General features: G+C 57.4%; 2 protein-coding genes across 2 annotated transcripts; both read right to left on the reverse strand.

Moving 5' to 3' along the window:
* Positions 1 to 2,111: 2,111 nt before the first annotated feature.
* On the reverse strand, positions 2,112 to 2,747 carry J7T54_000022 (uncharacterized protein; the record flags this gene model as incomplete). Its single annotated transcript, XM_051510346.1, has 1 exon — positions 2,112 to 2,747. The coding sequence occupies one exon, from the start codon at positions 2,745 to 2,747 to the stop codon at positions 2,112 to 2,114; it is 636 nt and encodes a 211-aa protein (XP_051358740.1).
* Positions 2,748 to 5,930: 3,183 nt separating this feature from the next.
* J7T54_000023 (uncharacterized protein) lies at positions 5,931 to 19,724 on the reverse strand (the record flags this gene model as incomplete). Its single annotated transcript, XM_051510347.1, has 5 exons — positions 5,931 to 5,987; positions 6,079 to 9,180; positions 9,231 to 10,287; positions 11,187 to 15,374; positions 15,469 to 19,724. 5 exons carry the CDS (start codon positions 19,722 to 19,724, stop codon positions 5,931 to 5,933), a joined length of 12,660 nt encoding a protein of 4,219 aa, XP_051358741.1.
* Positions 19,725 to 20,826: the final 1,102 nt, after the last annotated feature.

Here is a 20,826-nt window from a genome sequence, read left to right on the forward strand (position 1 = left end):
CATCAGCATGTTCTTCAGATAGAGAACTCATCATCTTCCTTCTCTTCTGAGCTGTTGTTCATCACCATCTTCATACTTAGTCACCGCGGTCCGACCCCTTTCGGTCTGACAATACGCAGCGCAGCGAGGATGCATCTCGGTTGAATGGCCACACAACCTTCAAAGTGTATCAGTCGACTTTGAAAGGATCCGTATTTGGTATCCCTAGACAAGCTCATATGTGACTATGACATATCCAAAGATTTTCCCATCATATGGCCGCTCGTCATAATCATGGGTCGACCCCCGGGCTCTTCTGTGCTCTGGCTTCTGATAGCTGCCATTTCCCCAGGATCTCGGTACCTAGCCTGAAGCACTTTAGTAATGCCACAAAGTGTATTCAATCTAGACAGTACTGTGAAACTTCTAGTAGATCAGGCTCGGAGCATCTCTGAAGACGCGCTGTAGAGCTCCGCTGATTTTAGTGTACAGATCTTCGCCAACCTCAACTTTGCACATGCTGCCACGATCTTGGCCAACCCCTACTACCGCCTCGTCCTTAGACCCTGTTACACAGCTCGAGCGCGGCACGATCTGTGAAGGCAAGCATAAGTATCACCCCAGTCATTTGAACCTTCGGAATCAGAAACATACGCCAACCTGCTGAGACTTACGGAACTTGACGAGGATGCCTTGGTAGATTCCTGCTTCTGTATACTCATAAGCCGATATAATGGGAACCTGTATCTTCAGTAGCTCGAAGCTGTGGCATAGCTTTGCCAGAAGAGAGTTATTATCGGCCTTGAATGCTTTTCTCCGGGTTAGGGTTCTCTGATGTGATCGAAGAATAAGTTCCAGAACATTCGGGTTTGGCTCAACGTTCGATGGCAGATGGGGTGTTCCTAAATACATGATGCCAGATATGACCTCGGTGACATCGAGATGTCGGAGGATGTGGTCTCGTGTCGAGGGCAAAGCCTTTAATGCATTCGAGCTTGTAACTGTAGTTCAGTATAGCTCTGGGACCTCCTAGGCTGTGGCAGATGAAGAAAAGTGGCTTTCTCTCTCATATACGCTTCATTTTGTTTAATCAGGGAAACGATCAGCTTGTCATTAGAAACAGGGGGGAATACCTCTTTCCCTGAGCATAGCTTGTCCAAGGCAGCTAGCAAGTTTGGACCCTCTTCAGCAATTTGATGGATAAAAAGATGATCGACGAAATTATCCCTGGTTTGGAAGCTCAATATCTGAACCCGACCTTCGCATAGTTCGACAAGATTTTCGACCTACTGACCCGACTCGTTGTTCTAAGCAGATGGGGGTGCTGTGCCTATTCCAGGGACGAGCACGACACTTGGCCATAGAGTCAGGGAGGATCCAATTTCCTGTCGAGATTGATGATATACCCACATTACTTCGCGAGATGTGGCTCTCTCCGCGCCAGGTGTATTCAGAGCGCGCAGTACAGCGTGCTTGTTCGAGTTGGCACCCGAGCGAGTGAGCTATAGTTTTGTGGATATATTGAATGCTAAGGCCCCAGAGAATAGGGCTGGCAACTCTATTCAAGTAGAAGGTGGCGAAGTCATCTGGTGAGGATCAAGGGTTTGGCTCGTATAAGATAGAACAAAGCGGGGGTGACAGAGTTTCAGAAATTGGCACAAGGCCTTGTTGGGCACTCTAGAGATCGGCTCATTATATGTGCTTACTCGTGCCGCATCCCACCGCTTAGCAGCCGGTTCTGCGGAGGGGCGCACTAAGTAAAGATCGGAATCTAGGTATAGCGTGAGCAAAACAGTATATATACGCGCACGCCCTTATGGACGGAGAGATATATGTAGGCCACAATCACGGGCCGTGGTCGGATGCGACTCTATACACCCTGGTTGGCTATGCTGCTGTCTACAGTAGGGTTCTGTACAATGTGCTGTACATGATAACCAGCTAGACGACGACGAGAGACTATCTGACAGATGTTCACGATGGTTGGGGAAAACTTGACGCAGAAAGCATAGTATAGAGAGTCTATATAGCCTCTTGGACCGCAGCGCGCATGTCGCTATCTGTATGCTTGGGAGATAGATGAGGAGATAAGCGTCGTTGGGGGACCCTACTAGTTCGAAGTGTGCGTCGAATCAATACATGTACAAAGGCACCGGCCCCGTTTCCGGCGGCGAACGAACATGGTAATAATTCTCGGTAGTATCCAGTTCATCATAGAGATGAATGCCAACATCGTCGATGCGCACCTTGAACCAATCCTCGGGGTCCATATCGTCCTCGTCGCGACAATCTTCGGGTCGCGGTTCAAGTATCCATCCCTGAATGAGACCTACGTTGCCTTCGTGCAACAGGTCGCCGTCGACCTTGAGAAAGAAATCATGTCTCGAATTTTCCCACCTCCATGTCTCTGGTCGCCAGGGTGGACAGTCCTGGGGCACCCAGGCCTGGAAACGAGCCCGTAACTCGTCATTCGTGGCGCCTTCGAGGGCTGGATCTTCCACAAAGATAAAATCCATGGTATTGATGAGCGGTGGCACGTGCGACGCGGCGACCTGCTTACGCAAGTTCTCTAGTATACGTCGTTTGAGGTCCTCCCAGCGGGTATCGAGCTCTTTGTCGTAGGAGCACCGGTAAACAACCCAACCCCATTTCTTCCCACCATAGAAGTCCTTAATTCTAACTTCGGGCGGAAGCTCGTGCCATTGCAGGCTTGAGAAGTCTGGCGGCTGCTTTTTTATGGTATCGCGTGATGACGATAGGGAGGACATAAGGTATCTTTGGCGGTAGGTACGGGATTCTGGCTGCGTTGCTGCAGAGTAGGTTGATAGTAGGGGTATACGAGGAAGGCGATTTCTATAGCAGCCTCGAGCTCGTTCAAGTCGTGGCCACAGCATGAATGGCCGAGGCCTAAATATAGCCATCGGGAACCGCGATAGCCGTTCTAAGGCGAAACAGGAGCTTAATACGATCAGAAGTCCTCGAGAAGGGGGAAACTGGCCTTCCAGGAAGTGGAAACAAGCTTAGGGGTTCTGTTAATATAGGTAATGTGATGATGAGCCCACCTTACAGCGAGGCTAGGCTCGATTGGGATTCTGCCATTAGCGGTAGAAAGGCGACACCGGAAGGGTGAGAACCCGAAATAGTGAAACCGGAAGGTAAAGGACTCAGAGCACAGGAATCAGAGGAGGGACGCTCTAAGAGAATAGGTTCATGCGATCAAGAACGCATAAATAGAGCCTCAACGGCTATCTCTTTTGTAATAATACAAGGCACTTGAACAACCTTCTCCACAGCGCATCACAGAAAGCGATTTGGCCCGTTTCCAACTGTCGGCGAGGAATCACATGTTCTCTAATTACAGCTGGCTCAAAGCGACCAGTTCGCTGCTCTCCTCACTCGAGAGAATGCCTTCAAATTTCTACTCGTGTGACATTGTGCCAACGTAGCATCACGAAATCTTTAGGTCGCTTGAGCTTCTTAGCAATCTCCGAACAATCCAGGTTCTCCACCACATATGATTGCAGACGGCGGTCGTCAAGCGTCCAGGATCTCCCTCTCTCTTCCATAAAACGACAATGCTGTTGCACCACAGACTCGCACCGATCAAGTACCTTGGTAATCTGCGGCCAATTCATTCCCCTTAATCTCACCTCAGACTCCTCAAGACCCGGGGCTGTAGCGGACTGCTTCTTCATGTTTGTCCTCTTGGGGGCGGCGCGGGGACGCTTGGAAGGAGTCTCGGGTTCTTCACGATCTTCGAGGGAGGCAGAGAAACGCTTCCGGGCCGCACCAGAGCAATAGACAAAAGCCCACATATACCAGCCCTGTTGTTCTTATTCCGAATATAGCTGAGGTATGAAAAGACCTGCTAAAAAACATGGTTTTCTCCCAATCACATCATGCGTTGTCCCAACAGTGGTCACACAGAAGGGCCGTGGCATCGGCCTCAAGAGGCAAGGCACGGATAATAGCAACACGAAAGCATGTTCGGTCGGATAGTTGGGGTTGCGCCATCTATAAACTTATAGTGGGAATTAGAAAAGACTGGCTGTGGGGTGAAGGTCAAAGACCGTAACGCAGTATATTACAAACTTAATCTTAGTATCGCAGTATCATCGCGGAACAGAGCGGGTAGATAGCCTCACTCAATAAACGGGTCGTGAGAGGAATGCTTTGCCTGTACAGTGACGGGTTTGGCCGAAGTAGCACTTGATGATTCTCTCTTCTGCCTGAGCCATTGGATAAATCATCATAGACCTTCTAGCCGACCCATACATTGAGAAACCCTGCCTTGTCGAGAGAAACAGCACAAATCTATCGCCATTGAAAAGACAGCATGCTCGGATCCTCGTTGTACGTGGTAAGCGAGGGACGGTCCAGCCCAACGCCCATGCTTTACAGCAGACTAGGATCCTCCGGCGTGTTTTTGGATTAGCACTTCGCAGCGCAATTTAGCAGCCATTTTATTGCGCTCTGAAGTTATAAGTCTTTACGCGTCCATAAGAGAGCGAAATACTGTCGGAGCCTACCTTTTTCAGGAAGGGACTAGATGCGGTGGATGGATGACGGATGACTCCGAGTTCATAGTCTATGACTCTCATTTCGAGGAATTCATGAAGTATATGGACATAGACGATGGTGACTTAGGCTTCGGTGAGCCCGCGGTGAGCTTGTGATAGGTGACCAAGACTAATACTTCAACAATAGAACGCTTCCCTCTAGACTCACGTCGTAGCACTCGCCCATAAGTAGTTTTCGTACCTAGCATTTTAGTCAATAGTGGTTCTATAGAGCAAGGCTTACTAGAACAGCACTAAATAAATAAGAGGGGAGGTAGAACACCTAGAAAGATACGGCTGAATGTAGCGGAACTATGAATCCTTACGTATAATGTATCTCGAAGTCTATAGCGACTCGATCACGTCCGTGGCCATCTCGCCTAACTCGCAGCGGCTGGGTCTTTTCAATAAAACGATACAGCAATAGGATACCACTACGAACGCCTGTATAGCGACGCTCAAGGGCCATAGCGTCTCGAGCATGTCTTCGCTTAGATGGTCCGGAACTGACCACAGCTATTTGAACATGAATAATCTTGCTCGCTTGATTTAGTTAGTATGTCTGATCAGTGCACCAGCTGCTGCATTCTTATAGTGGGAAAGACACGGGACTATACAACTGGTCTCAACGGCCCCAACCACCACTGCCCGATGGGTGCCTCCCATAGCGTCGTCGGGAGGCTAGTCCCGTTCAATACGGGAGCAGAGAGTAGTACTATAACGAGGTTATCCTGGTTCACGTTTCTCCGGTGTAAATCTTAGGGGCTGTTCCTGGCGAGCCAACTCGCCTGGAGCCGTATCTCACCGCACCTCTGTTATACTTATTTTCCAGATCCTCAATTTGAAGCTTTTCCTTTGACCCGGCATCTCGAGAACAAAGCGAAGTGCCGGTGCTAGACTTGTGGCTAGCGAGCCTTTCCGCTACGTCAATCCTTTTTTTGATAACGAGCCTTCCCTGCATGCCACACACCCCGAGATAGTAACTTTGGCCTTGGTCTATGAGTGTTATAACTGCCGCACGCTGCTTGGAAGATAACACAGAGTCGGCGTTCCGATCGAATTGTAGGCTCGGCAAAGATGAGCGTTCTCGAGACATAAGTGTGGCGGTGGTGAAAAAGGAAAAGGGGAGCGTCGTAAACGGGCTCCGGAAGACGCGACGCGGGTATGGGGTGGGCTCAGACGTTTAGGATAGGCCTCCCCCCACTCCACCTGGACCATGCTATGACGGCAAAAAACAAAATAGTCTTCTACGGCTCCATGCGACTCACTACCCTGATGAACGGTCGACGGGCCCAGCGATGGCCGGCACCATTCGAGGAACACCTAACTCTATTCCAATATTCCAAATCATGTTTATAAACCGCTCTGACCAGCCAGCGAAGTGAACCAGTGCTAATTGGTCGACTTGTAAATAAGATTCTTCGGTCGTCGCGGGCCAACGGACGTCACCTATCGCGTTCCCGTTCAGCAAGAATATGTACAGGGGTTTCAGATGCGGAGCTACAATCCCAACATGTAGCCTTGTTCTAGAAACAAGTACATAGACGGCCCCCTGTCGGACGTCCTTGTCGCTATTGTCGAGCCGCGCCGCCACCCGCGTGAGGATCTCGTCGGATAGCTGTTCCCGTGCCGCGAGCGCTCGGACGGCCGCTAATCGGACGTTCTCGTGGCTATCGTCGAGCAACGCCGCCACCTGCGTGAGGATCTCGTCGGATAGCTGTTCCCGTGCCGCGAGCGCTCGGACGGCCGCCTCTCGGATGTCCTCGTGGCTAGCATTAAGCCACGCCACTACCTGCGTGAGGATCTCATCGGATAGCTGTTCCCGTGCCGCGAGCGCCTGGACGGCCGCCTCTCGGACGAATAGATCGCTATCGTCTAGTAACGCCGCTACCCGCGTGAGGATCTCGTCGGATAGCTGTTCCCGTGCCGCGAGCGCCTGGACGGCCGCCTCTCGGACGTCCTCGTGGCTATCGTCGAGTAACGCCGCTACCTGCGTGAGGATCTCGTCGGATAGTTGTTCCCGTGCCGCGAGCGCCTGGACAGCCGCCTGTCGGATGTCCTCGTGGCTAGCATTAAGCCACGCCACTACCTGCGTGAGGATCTCGTCGGATAGCTGTTCCCGTGCCGCGAGCGCCTCGACGGCCACCTGTAGGACGTCCTGGTCGCCATCGTCGAGTAACGCCGCCACCCGCGTGAGGATCTCGTCGGATAGCTGTTCCCGTGCCGCGAGCGCCTGGACGGCCGCCTCTTGGACGAATAGATCGCTATCGTCGAGCAACTCCGCTACCCGCGTGAGGATCTCGTCGGATAGTCGTTCCCGTACCGCGAGCGCCTGGACGGCCGCCTCTCGGACGTCCTCGTGGCTATCGTCGAGTAACGCCGCCACCTGCGTGAGGATCTCGTCGGATAGCTGCTCCCGTGCCGCGAGCGCTCGGACGGCCGCTAATCGGACGTTCTCGTGGCTATCGTCGAGCCGCGCCACGACCCGCGTGAGGATCTCGTCGGATAGCTGTTCCCGTGCCGCGAGCGCCTGGACAGCCGCCTGTCGGACGAACCGATCGCTATTGTCGAGCAGCGCCCCCACCCGCGTGAGAATCTCGTCGAATAGGATTAAATACGGACCTAGGATAGCCAAGATCCTGATTACCAGCTCTTTCAGTGCATGAGGTTCTAGCCAGGATTCTAGTAGATCGGCTACGCACGTCGGGATGCTGTGTCGTAATCGCAAGGCGTCGACGAGCTTGACTCGACCCTCATCGGTCGCCCCTTGCAGTGCCCTCCATAAGACTAGCGACGGAAGCTCCATTTCGCGTGCTAAGGACGAACTACTCCGGTATTTGCATTCGAACAACAGCCATTCCACCAGGTGATCCTCGAGTCTTGTTCGAAGTGCCGCAAAACTCGACTGCGGCCGAGCCTGCACCTCGCTCAGGCAATATATGACGAGCCTTTGATGCGTCAGGCCCAAGAGGTCGATCGGCTCCTTCCTGATCTCGTCGAAGAACTCCTCCGCCTTCCCCTCTGTGTCAAGCAAGCCGGCAACGAAGCGCCATAGGATGTCATACCGCGCAGTATACTTATGCTTCCCAAGATATTCAATAGGCGTAGCACCTACGTCTTGTGTGTCCCGACTGGCAAGCACTAAGTTTTTGGGTGGGCTTGCCCTCCACTGCCGTACAAAATACCGCGCCGCAAAATACTCTTGGTAGGTTAGGTGCAGAAAGTGACAGCTTCGGTTGCCGATCTCCGACGATAGATTCGAAGTCCGCAGGAAGGAAAGGCGTGGCAAGGTCGCGTCGGGTAAGAGGTCTGGCGCAAAGCGGTCGAAGGCTTCGTTAAGAAGCTGCTGGTCGAACTCGATCACGTCGTTGTGCATTCCAGTGAAAGAAAGGCCCTCTAGAAAAGAAATCTCGTGTTCGGCGAGTGCCTCGATTCTGAACCCGCTAGCCGATTCGATATGTAGTTTTATGACCAGCTCTCCGTCGTATTTCTTATTTAGCCGCGGAACATCCTTCTTCCATAACCTTTGCTCGATTGCTTGGTAAACGGCGGTCATCGTATTAAGGGGCACCGCGGAATCAAAGCCTTCGTTCCAGGTAAAGCAGAGCGCGTCCAGCTGGACCGGGATGCGAACGAGACCTTGCATAAGCTGATGATCTTGAAGGAAGGACCGAATCTTACTGGTCTTTTGTGGATCTGGAAAAGTGTTTTGTAGATACGTAGTTACTTGATCTGGGTAAAACCCGATTGTCTCTAGTTCGAGGTCGAGGGTGATAGTGGTTGGGAGTTTGGTGTACGGCCGGGATGTGATAATGACGTTGCGCTGATCCAGGAGCCATTTGAGGAAGTCGAACATCTCATGATCCGGGTCTAGGAGATCGGACACCTCATCCAGGCCGTCGAGGATGAACAGAGTTCTACCATCCTGAATAGCACGCACCAGGGCATTGGCGAGATGCCTGCCGTCGCCTGGCCTATTCCAGAAATACTCGTGAGTGAATAAATTCTCAAGATTGTAGCCTGTTGCTGACCGTGCCTTGAGCTTCCGCAAAGTCATCCATAGCACTCGATCGAACAAGTGTGCCCATGTGCCATGCCGAGTAAAGTCATAGACAATCCTCTTGCACAAGGTCGTCTTGCCCACGCCGGCGCGTCCTCGAATGAGAATTCGTCTGGGATTCACCTCGCCGTCCTCCCGTTTGCGAGGATTAAAGACTGCCGGTAAGTCGACCTGGATCGTCTTGTCCGGTGTCTCCGCCTTTGGCCTCGCGTAGAGAGAGAATGGGGAGGACTTGGACGCTACATCCTCTTCCTCTGAGTTTTTCTCCCAGTGGTGCACAGTTTTCCTGTGCTGCTCAACGATGGCAAGGTTGATGTAACACTGTTCCATCGACAGCAGTTCGCCTGAGAGTCGTTCAATCTTGAGCCTGTCATCATTATAGTGCTGTTTGCGTATCCAGTCGTCCGCTTGCTTCAGCGGACTCCCCTCGCGGATCCTATGGAGCATTTCTTGGATCTTCCCGGCAACCTTCTCGTAATCGGGATATTTAGGGTGTTCGAATTTGTTTGTCAGAACGTGAGGTCGGTCGAGGGGCAGCGGCTGTTGGACCATATCCAAAGTCGCCGAGGAACTATCGACCAACTGGTAACAGTCAGCCAGGACGGGGGAGGGCAGTGCTTCGCGAGGCTTACCGGTTTTTCTCGGCGTAGCCAGGCTGGCAGCCAAGGCAATACTTTACTCGGCAGACTCGTCATGCCGAGTTCGTAGAAGTTGAACACGTCACAGGGATAGTCGTCGTCTTGACACAACTGCGTGAACCGTCGCACCAGGGCCTCAAGATCGAGGGTTGATCCCTTCGCGCTGTCGAGCAGTCTGCTCGATTCTCGGCCTCGGACCCCAGCCCAGGCCTTCAGGCCCGGCTCCGCCCAGGCTGCCACGTCTTGGAACGAGGTCCCGCGGAACGGCGTGGCAAGGAAGACAATGCCACGCGTGGCTCTTCTGAGACGGCAGTAACTGCTGTTCTCGTTATCGGCATCCACGAGGGCCTTTGCTAGGATGATGCCCCCGAGACACGACGCGACGAAGAAAAGCGGCCGGTCTTCCCCTCTCGCGCCGTTCGTTGCCCGCGGCCGCCTCTGAATGCCGTCGAGCAGCAGCAGAGCATATTCATCGATTCTCTTCTGGGCCAAGCCCGGCGGCTGAAGGAGTTCGGCGGGCCAGTCGCACGTGAAGATCCTGGCGCGTTCTACCGCGGCCGGGAGCATGCGTCGATCCTGCAGCCAGTTGACGCCGTTCTCCGGGTGTTTGGCCCGCCTTAGGCGCGTCCAGAGCGGCTTCGGGCGTCGCCACGTCCATGTATCTGGTGACTTCGTGTCGAGGCCATGGACGGCGATGATATCGATGTCTGTGGCCGTGTCGGTCTTGTCGGGGCTGACCTGAGAGAGACGGACCCCTCGCGTGGCTTGTGTCGAGCCCTTTGAAGCGGGAGATGACAGTGCGTGTTCGGAATGCGCCGCCGTGGGACAGAACCAGAGACAGGCAGCAATGGCAGCAGCCAGGAGACAAAGAGTAGATGTCCATCCGGCCAGGGACATGTCCTGGCAAAGGCTGGCGGCAATCATGGCTCTGCTCCGGACAAAGACGGTTTCCAACGGCCCGGCCTGGCGATCGTACACGCAGCGGTCGTCTGCGAGACTGCGCTTGAAGTTTCCTCCTTGCCCTTGGTGGTCCACTGTGATAGTCGCTCGCCTGTCCGCGAGCTGGCGCCGGGGAGAGGGGTTGCATGGTGATGGTTTGGCGGCGTCCAATCATCTCGATTTAATTAAGGTGTGCCGTCATAACAACGCGACAACGCGACAACGCGACTCGACTATCGGAATATATATTAGAAAGCGTGCTAAAGCGTCGAGTCGCGTTAATAACGAGAACGATACGTCTCTATCGCGTCGGGATTAGCAGTTAGAATCTGTCGAGATGCGGTGAGACGATGGGGGCGAGCCAGTCTTGTTTGTGGATGACAGCGTGTGCGAAGCGGCCTCCAGCGTCCTTTACCAACGGTATCAATCCCACGTGCGCGCACATGCCTCAGTGCCACTGCAACATACGTTAGGCGTACGTCGGGTGACAACCATATTTCCTTTGCCAGATTGAAGTCTCGATAGCACGAATGTCGAACCCGAAAGTATTGGAGAGATCTTGATGCGGTCGATATGACTGCAGGGTAAGCGGCATGGGAGAGGCCCGAGACCGGCAAGGATCGCAATTACAAGGACGCACTCTGGCTGATTCCGCTTTTCGCTTTATAAATTATACAATAGGCAACTCTATGCTCCCCTTGTGAGAAGACTCTCGAATCATCGGCAGGAGCTCAATTTGTTCGCAAAATCGCGTACGCTGGTGTTGGAGATTGTATAGCAGTAGCACAATAGTGAACCTACTCGGGATGCTCAGCTAACCACAAGCCTAACTATACTCAAGTCTACGAAACAGAGTCTGCCGTTTCTCTATACTCTCACAGTGGTCAATCAAATGGACCGACTTTAGTAGATCTATTCGACAAGAGCAACTCACTAGTGCGGTAAGAAGACCATTCTCCGTCGTTGGTGAACTCTTCTGGATCCTGAACAACAGCCTCGATCATGATTCACGAGCCCCAGCTAATCTTCAGCGCCGCCCCGATGGCACCCGCAGCGGCTCCAATGCCGGCCCCGACAAGAGCACCGCCTGGGCCGAGGGCCAGGCCGATAGTAGCGCCCAGCACGGCGCCTGTTGCGGCCCCGGCCAGCACACCCGTGCCGGCCCCGACGACCGCCGCCGTCTCCTGAGAGCCCCCCCCGCTGGTCACGGCGGCCTCGACCTTGTCATTGACCCATGCCCCGACGGCGCCCCCGACAGAGAGGCCCATACCGGCGGCCTGCAGCGGCGGGCTTCCGGAGAGCATCATGGCGTTGGCCGCCAGGTCGACGCCCGCGTCGGCTTTCTGGGCCACGGCGGCACTGCTGTCGGCGAGAGTAGCGAGCGCCATGCCGGTACTGGCGACCGTACCGACCACCCCAAGGCCCTTGGCACCGACCATGAGGGCCGTGGCGCCGGCCGCGAGGCCCTTGCCGGCGACAGTGGCCACTTGAAGCCTCGCGAGTCGTACCGCCGCCTCGCTCTGCTTGACCAGATCGACGGCCGTCTGGGTCACTTTTGCCACCTCATCAGCGTTCCCGAGGACCGCTTTGTTGACCTCGGTCTGATGGAGGATAGCAGAGGCCACCGGCCCGTTGGCGGCGGCGCTCAGCTGCCTCGTCATCTCGCTTGCGAATGTAGCGAACTGGGGCGAGCCGCTGGTGAAGCCGCGGGCGACAATGAGCAAGGCCTCACGCTTGGCGGGCACGCCGGATAACTTCTTGATATCGTTGAGAAACTGGCCGAGGTGGCTCGAGTGGCGGTTCACCTGTCGCAGGTAGTCACCGGCGGCCGAGGCCACCTTCCCCTGGTTGAGGATGGTGCGTTTGCCGTCCGCCGCCTTGTCGAAAAAATGCCACATGTCGGTGGTTTTGAACTCGATGCTGGTGCGCTTCCACCACACCACTCCCTTGCGCAACCAGTCCAGCCGGGAACCCCCCAGGCCTGCCTTGACTGTGACCTCCAGGTCGCCCTGGATGCCGGCTCGGGCAAGCAGTGTGGTGACCTGCCGCAGGACCTTGTCGTGCCGCTTCCCGGATGCATGCAGGGTTGCCGACGAGCTGGTCGTCGCCGAGTGGCCCGACGGGTCAGAGAAGGCCACCGGGTTGCACTGCGCATACACGTAGCTGTTGAGCCCGTCCGCCAGGCCCGACGGATCCGCGCTTGTCCACCGCCCCAAGCCTGGTGCATAGTATCGAGCCCCCATGCAGTATAGCCCTGTCGCGTCGTCGCGCTCCGCCCCGGCGTACCGGAATCGCCTGGGAGGCAGCGAGGGCGAGGCCACCGACCGCCCAGACGCCGAGTACGACGTGGCACCGAAAGGTGTGTACTCTTCCCGCGTCAGGGTTCCGCCATCCTCGTCCAGCTCGAGCGTCGAGGAACCTTGCAGGTTGGCGTACTGGTAGCGAAGTAGGCGGGGAGGACGAGCTGGAGGGCGACGACGGCCATGAAGAAGAGAATCGACAGTGATGAACTCAGCCCGTAGGATTGGGAGGGCCCCGTTGCCGCTCCCGCCAGCAGCACCGAGAATATGACATGTCTGCAACTCCAACTTGACATCGTCTTCGGCCAGTCCATGAATGGAAGTTGAAGGCGAAGGCGCCGCCTCACCTTGCTCACTACAGTCTCTAGGGCGGTACTTACGAAACACCTCAAAGGCACCACCCACATATATAGTCTCCTTGAGCCGAGCACGTCTGTCCACATCACCCCCCTGTGCTCTAGGACAAGAAGAGACTCGCTCGGACACCTTGCGCACGCGCTTCCCCGTATAATCATACCGGTAGTGGGTCATGGTCGTCGTGTCCCCATCGCTTGGCTCCCGGCTGCTCTTCCTTCTGCTTCTGATGTTCTCACTCGAGGAAGAGACGACGAGCTGATCGCGAAAGTTCCACTGCATCCTCGGCACCTTGGGAATGGACGTCATGGCGCCGCTGGCGCCTTGGGAACCCTCGTACTTGTAGCGTTCGGCCCGTCTGCCGATCCTCGTCCAGCTCAGCCGGTTGGACGTGACGCCCGTCTCGAGGGCACTGGGCTCCTCGTAGCCGTAGTGTCTGGTCCAGATACGTCCCTCGGCCGCGCCAGCGGCGGTCACGGCGCGATGCTCCATGCGCAGCATGTTGCTGGCGAGATCGTACTGGTATCTCTCTACGTAGCGGCCCATGGCCCGCCCATTTCCCGGATGCGCATCCTGCCGCCCAGGCTGGCCGCCAGAGCTACCCTTAGGCTTGTCCGGTGAGGGCACAGCAGCTCTTCTGCCAGCGCCAAGATGCTCGCGCCCCCAGGCCTCGACCAGCCGGTATGTGGAGTCGTAGATGAAATCCTGAGAGGCGTCGATGCGCGTGTTGCGGTGCCAGACGGTCTGCTGTGGCCCGTCGACAATGCTGCTCAGATTGCCGGCGGCATCGTATACATGCCGCAAGTCCTGCACACATCTACGCTCGTAGCTCTCCCCCTGGATGTCCAGGCTGGGATGGCCGTGGCGGCGGCGGTGAGGGTGCCGGCGTCTGTTCCAGCTGCTTGGCAGCCGATGACGGTGATGACCAGCCTCTCGCCCACCCGAGGAGAGATGTCGACGTCTCTTGAGCCTCGTGGTGATGCCCGCGAGACGAAAAGTGAGAGGATCGTAGCTATTCGTCGTGGTGGTGCCGTTGCCGAAGACAGATCGCGTCCGCTGGCCCTTGGCATTGTACTCGGTGTGGAGCAGCACCTTGGTCTCCGCCTCATCTCGGCGGAACCAAGTCGATACGCTCTCCTGCAGACCGCGGATGTTGTATCTGCTCTTGGTCACGGTGCCGTCCGCCAACGTCGTGGCGGTGACCCGGCTGAGGGCGTCGTACTCGAGACTCTGCCTGTGCGTCTCCTCCTCCAGAGCCACGCCGTCGTCTCGCGACCAGTCAATGGCTCCTCGGTACTCTCTGGCCAGCGTGTGCTCCGTCTCTAGAATATTTCCCTTAAAGTCGTAGGTTTCTGTATGCGTCACGCCCGCCTGGTCCCGCACCTCAACAATTCGCACCCGGGCGTTGCCCTCCCGGGCCTGAGCCCTGGACTCACCATAGACCATCTGCTCCACCAGGACTTCTTCTTCCCCCTCTTCCTCCTCGCCGGTCTCTCCTGGGACGCCTTGCCGAAGAAAAACGTCCGTGGGACGCCTCAGTTCGTCATACACCATCCTCAGTCGATGACCCCGGCCGTCCCACGACAGGATTATCTTGCCCAGAACGTCCAACAGCGCCCAGCGCGTCCCGTTCTCCAAGCCAACCTGTTTGAGCACTCCGCCTCCGTAGCTGTAGGCCGCCCAGCTTACGAGCCGCCCCAGACTATCAATGACTCGCTGTTGGTTGCCCTGTATATCCAACACGGCGTGATTGCGCCATACCTGTGCTGTCGTCGGGCCCTCGCCAGCCCCGGGAGAATCCGTCCACGCCGTCCTGACCGTCTCGAACGCGGCAAATGTCCTCCCCATGGCGTCCATCAGGACGGTCCGGGGGGTCGAGGCATGTGCGGCGGCGCGCTCCGCGGCCTTCTTGGCCTCCCTGCCCATGTGGCCGCTGCTTCTGGGTGCGTGCCACGTCGGTAGGTAGTCGCCCCTCGGCAGACGCTGAAAGTAGGGGCCCACGTCGGGGTCATCTGCCGGATCCGACAAAAGCACTGTGTCGTTGGCGTCCCACGACTCGGCACGCCACGGGTCCTGGCGCACCTTGGTCCAGCTGTGGTCGGGCGAGAGGGTGGCAACGACGCGGCCGACGGGGTCGTAGAGCAGGATGGGCGACACGCCCACCGCTTCCGAGGCTTGATAGCGGTGCGTCGGCGCGAAAAAGGGCTCATATTGTCTCACGGGAGACCCTTTGTTGTTGTAGACGGTCCAGCCGGAGCCGACCCAGCGGGGTGTCACCTTGACACCAGGCGAAGAGCCCAGCTCGGCCAGCCCCTTTTGCTGCACCACCCTGTCGAACCCGTCCGAGTAGGAGATGCCCAACGTGATACGACTCTTCTCTCCCTCGGCTAGCTGCGACACGTGCTTCTCCCTGCTGAGCGACGCACTCCAGGCAGGCTGTGGGTCGGGGTCGTCTCTCGTCTTGTAAAATGCGTGGTAGTCGTACAGAATCCTCGAGCTCGCCTTGCCCAGCAGGTCGTCAAGCATGTCGAGGGGCGAAGAAGCTCTGGAGCGTCTCTGGATGTATATCCGCCACGAAGCCCTCAAGGGAGTCCCCGTCGTCCTGCCCTTGCTTTCCCATCGCGGCCAAACCGGTCAACATGCCCATGACGTCCAAGACCGCCTCGTTCCTGTTGCCGTTGGGGTCTGTGACGAGAGTCGGCTGCAAGACGCGGTAGTTCTGTCCGGGCCGGCGCAGGCGCGATGTCTGGGCTGGGCCCGTCGTCTGCACGTACGTCTCGTCGACTTCGCCCACTACGGTGCGGTTGCCCAGGGGGTCAATGGCTTCTTGCACGAGGAGATTGTACTTGTCAAACAGAACGATCGAGTCAATCGGCCGCTCGGGTGTGCTGAAGGCATCCTCGGCGCGGTGAGACAGGAAGAAATGGGACCGTGCAAAGGCGAGCTCCTCGGTGGGCGTGTGCGTTCGGTCCGGCGAGAGGAACATGTTGGCTGTCCGCGTCCACCAGTTGCCGTCCTCGCCACGAATGTAACCCCCGTCCTGGCGCAAGACGTGGTCCGTCTCTGAAGCCGTCAGCTTGCCGTCCGCGACGAAGACGGCGTCGACCTGCCGCTGCGACATGGCCAGCTGGCGATTTTGGAACGGAAGGGCAAGGGACTCGATCACCCCGACGGGCAGTGGGGAGCTCAGATCGTCCGCACGGTAGACAGACTGCGTATGCTGGAGCAGGCGACGGCGAGGAAGGCGTGGGACATTGTGTTCCTCAGAAGGACCATCATAGCTTTCAAAGGGCAGGTCAAGGGCCCCCGAGTCGAGGGCCGCAAGGGCGGCGCGTAGCTGGTCAATCTCGAGGAGAGGCCGTCGCTCTCGTCCCGCCGCGGAAGAGGAAGAGAAGGAGGAAGACAGCTGGCATTCATCATGGTCCCTGGGGGTAGGAAGAAGATTGAACAGTTGGTAGGTCCGCGTCTCGGCAGAGAGGGGCGACAGCCAGTTGTCGTCGTCCTGGATGGCGTTGGTCATGGTGTTCTCTGTGAGAATGGCGTAGTCACGCCTCTGGGACTCGTGATCTTGCTCCGACAGCAGGGGGCTCGCGTCTGCAAACTGTCGACCGTAGCTCAGAGCGACCGTCTGCAGAATGTTACCCCACGCATCCGTCCGGAGAGTCAGACTATGCGCCGTTCGTGGGTCTGCCTCTTCTTCAATCTGCCCCTTGCCCACGACGACGGGGTACAGCCGCCTGTCGTATCCGGCTTGCACGCTCTCCAGCCCACGCATGTGGAACACGGCGTATGGATTACCGGCGCTTTGGCCTGGCTGCAGCATCTCTACTAAGAAGTTGGCCTGATTGATGGTGTATGGCAGAGCGGCTTGAGGCGTCCCGTCCCGGGAGTAGATCTCCGAGCGCAGCACGGAGCCTTTGAGCGCGCGAAAGGCCTCGCAGCGCTCGTGGGGTGGGAGGGTGTATGGCGTGTAGCTGGAGTCGCCAACGCGGATGGAGTTGGGTGTGGCGGAAGAGTAAGGGATGCGGCGTCCAAGGTCAATAGTGTGGTATTGCCGCCCAAAGGCAGACTCGAGGCTGCATTCTTGGTCGGGGAAGCAGACACCCGTATGGAACCACGTCTTGGTCAGGACGGGGGGAACCGTCGAGGTGCTGTCCCAGTTGCTGGCGTCTCGGTAGCCACGCCATGCCTCGACTTCCGATTGCCGAGCGCGACCCGGCTGCAGCGTTGCAATATCCTCCGTGTCCCATGTTTCCACCATGCCAAATCCACGGAACTCTTTCTCGACACCATCGTAGTAGCCAGAGTGGTAGGCGTACCGGGTGGTGAACTTGTTCTTACTGACCCGATCCAGACTCTCTAGCCGCTCCACCACGTGGACAGGGAACGGAAGCTTGGTCACCCAAGGGTTGCCCGCTGCCTTGTCGCGTAGGTAGAACGTGGATGAACTCGTGTACCAGTAGCGCGTCTCTGACCCGAGGTTGTTCCTCGTCCGCGTCATCAGGTACGGCTTCCCACGTGCCATGAGGTCGACGTAGCGCACCTGTGTGCCCTGGTCGGAGCCTGCGCTCGACGACCACACGAGGCAGCCAGTGCCTCGGGCCAGCAGGTCCACGACCTGAATGTTGGTGGTGTCGTCGGTGGCGGGCAGCGCCGTGATGGCGTGGCCGCTGGTCCAGCCATTTCCGGCCTGGTTGAGGTAGACCATGGTCTCGTGGCCCTTGAGGTAGACCAGATCCGTCGTTCCAGACCCGTCAATGTCGGCCAGATGCAGCCTGCTCTGACGAAACTGGTCCTGGGAGTCCAACAGGGGCGCGTTGGTCATGACCACCTTGTGGCCGAACCGGCCATAGCCCAGGTTGGGCCAGTAGCACACCTCGTGGTAGCCAACGCGGACTAGATCGCTGAGGCCGTCACCGGACATGTCGGCCGTGTAGATGACGGTGAGGCCGTCCTCGAGCACCAGACGCGGTCCCTTGTTCTCGTCCAGCGGTGGCCGCCAGTGGGTGGCAGAGCCGAAACCGTCTTCCTTCAGGGACGGGTAGATGGAGAAGACCTGCTCATCTGCGGTGAAGAGAATGTCGGCATGTCCGTCACCGGTGAGGTCGATGAACTTGGTGTTTGGATCCCGCCACTCCAAGTTTGGCAGCAATCGAAATGGTCTGAACGGCTGCCAGTCGTCCACTTCACCTATTGTGTCCCCTCTCCCTCCTCCTCCTCCTCCTACGCCCCCACGATCACCTGCAACGCGCTTATAAAAGCCCGGCGTAGTTCCATCAAAGCGGACCATGTCCATCTTGCCGTCCCCGCGCAGGTCCAGCCATTGCGGTGGAGCGGCCGACTTGCTGCGGTTCGCGTACAGGGTAGGCACGTACGGGAGGGCGACTGGAGGCGCAAAGTTTCCATCGCCGAGGTTGGACTTGTAATAGTAGGAGCCAGACTCATGGGCGAGGATGCCCGGAACACCCTCGCCGTCCATGTCGAGGAACTGGTAGTCGCCTTGGATCCCGAGCGGGATCCCCTCGAGGGCAGAGGTGCCAAGGTAGCTGGTGCGTCCGGAGATGACGGCCTCGGAGTAGTCGAGTTCGATGGGAGGCATGGACTGCTGCACGTAGCCGTCTCCGGCACGCCGGTAGGCAGTCTTCCGAAAGGAAGAGGCGCAGGTGGCCGAGGACAAACCGGTGCTCCTCTGCCACCCATTGTGAAAGTAGGTAATGTCGAGGGAGGTCACCAGGGTGTCCTCGCCCATCTCGACCTCCCCCGGGAAATGGTGGAACATGAGGATCCTGTGGCAAAGACGATAGGTTCGGAGTTCGAACCCGGCGCGGTTGCTCGAGAATGGATCCGTCCGCGTGCTCCACGGGCAGGACTCTCGCGGCAGCGGTGTCTTGTCGTCATGGTCGCCAAAGTCGAAGACGAGCTCAAATAGCCATTCAGAGCCAGGGTGAATCTCCTCGACGAGGCGCGACACACGGTTGCCGTACTTGATGCGCTTCAGATACTTGGTAGCCTCCCTCTGCCTTGGCCGCCTGTAGGCCTCGTGGGGCGCATCCACGTCCACACCCTCCGAGTTGTCCGCCTTGTATCCGAACACGGAGGCGTTGCCTCGGTCGTCGTATGTCCGCGAGGCCAGCCACCGGAAGACCTTGGACGGGTCGTCTGGATCAGCCACACGCGAGCACGCGTCCTCCCCGAACACAGTCGTCTGGTTACTGCGCGAGATGCTGCGCCAGTGCGTGTCCTTGGAGCCGATCTCGATCCACCGCTCGATCCTGGCAAAGGAGCCCTCGATGCGCGGTCGGTACGCACTCACCGCGTACTCGACACCACCTAGGCAACGTCGCTTCGGTGCTGGACGGTACCACACTCCACCAGGTCGCATCTCGAGCATCGGCACCAGGTCCTCCGAGCCCGTGATGACAAACACATCGGACTCGCCCTCGTCGTCGTACCGCGGCAGCCCCATGTCCGTCTTGCGCCCGACGCTGGGAAGACCTCCAAGCTGCCAGCCGAAGCCAAACGGGCCGTTGCCGGCGGCCGAGTCGTAGCTCAGACTCAGCTCGGGCGTGAGACCGGACCGACCTGAGGTGATGGGCAGTGGGATGCTCGCCGCGGCGGTGCCCGTCGCCGGACTGACGCTGAAGCGCTCTCCAATCCCGCGGATGGCGCCGCCGCCACGAGCCATGCTGACCGAGGGCAGGCCATTACCAGTTGCAGCGGACGGAGGTGGATTGTCCGGGGGCCCTTTGGACGAGGACGATGATTCCCCAGTGGATTGTCCATTGCCCTTGCTGGATTGGGAGGGGGAAGAGGTCGAATCGAAGCCTACGAGAGGTTTGGCATGTGGCAGCTTCTGCGCTTGTTGCACGCGCGGGTCACCCCGCGAGGAAGACATGGCGCCTAGCAAAGGCGCGGTCTTGTAACTGAAATTCTTTGTAATTGACGCTTCACGAGCATTCGGGGCCAGTGGATGCCTCGAGGCGTGTGTTTTGTGATCATCACAATGTGAATGAGCCCCCCCAAAGTCTGAAGCAGTGCCGTTACCGGGACTGAATTGTGGAAATGACTCTAGAACTACAACCACTTGGTACGTCGCTTTTTGAGACTACTCTCCATCCGCGCAGACGGTAGTCTAGTATCTGTCTGCAGCTCCGGCCGGCCGGACACGAGGCGCTCGCCAGCCCATTGGCGTCGTGCGCGTCAGCCGCCACAACTTGACTCTTGCGTGCGAGCGAGCCACCACTACGATGCCTCATCACCAATGACACCAATAGATGGTTTCAGCCAGCCACATCGCAGACGACCGGCGTCACAAGTCTAGACCGGAACTTGGCTTCAACGTGCAGGAGAGCGATTGGAACACCTTCGTGCTCCTCCCCCAGCGACGCAAAGTGAAGATGGGTCGTTCAGCTGCGCTTCAGCCGTTGCCAGGAAAGAAAGCCACAGCGTCGTTTTATTCCCCAACGGTGGCAGCTGACTTTTCAGCCGTCCCGTAAGCGATATCCGTCTGTACCGGAACGATGGTACAGCCCTACCGGTAAGCGTGCCGATCATGCGTCCTTGACGCTTCCCCGCGCCGGCAATCGCTGTCTCCATTCAGCTGGGGGACCACTGGACCAGGACGGCCGATAAAAAGACAAGCCGGAACGCCATGGCGTGTGATTGCGGCAGAATCCACTGCTGACAAAATTTCTCAGCCCGGCCAGGGGGTGCGCAGCCCCAAACGGGGTGCATGATCTAGGCTCCAGACTGTTACCCTTGTGTGTCACTCTGTCCCCTCGGGCTATCCACACTCCCACTTGACGAGCCGGGCCTAGAGTGTCCGTAAACGAAGCATGTCGCACGTAGTTCGCTTGGAGGACGGCTCGTGTCGTCTTGGGAAACTGTCTTTCCGAGGCCCCAGTGGCGAGGGTCTTTGCGTATTCTCATCCATCTCCTCCCATCGTATATCTTAACTGATCTGATGCGTCTTCCCATCTACACGCAACACCTACGTG

Source organism: Emericellopsis cladophorae, assembly GCF_022114955.1.
Source record: "Emericellopsis cladophorae strain MUM 19.33 chromosome Unknown NODE_93_length_51195_cov_114_010407, whole genome shotgun sequence".
NCBI lineage: Eukaryota > Fungi > Ascomycota > Sordariomycetes > Hypocreales > Bionectriaceae > Emericellopsis > Emericellopsis cladophorae.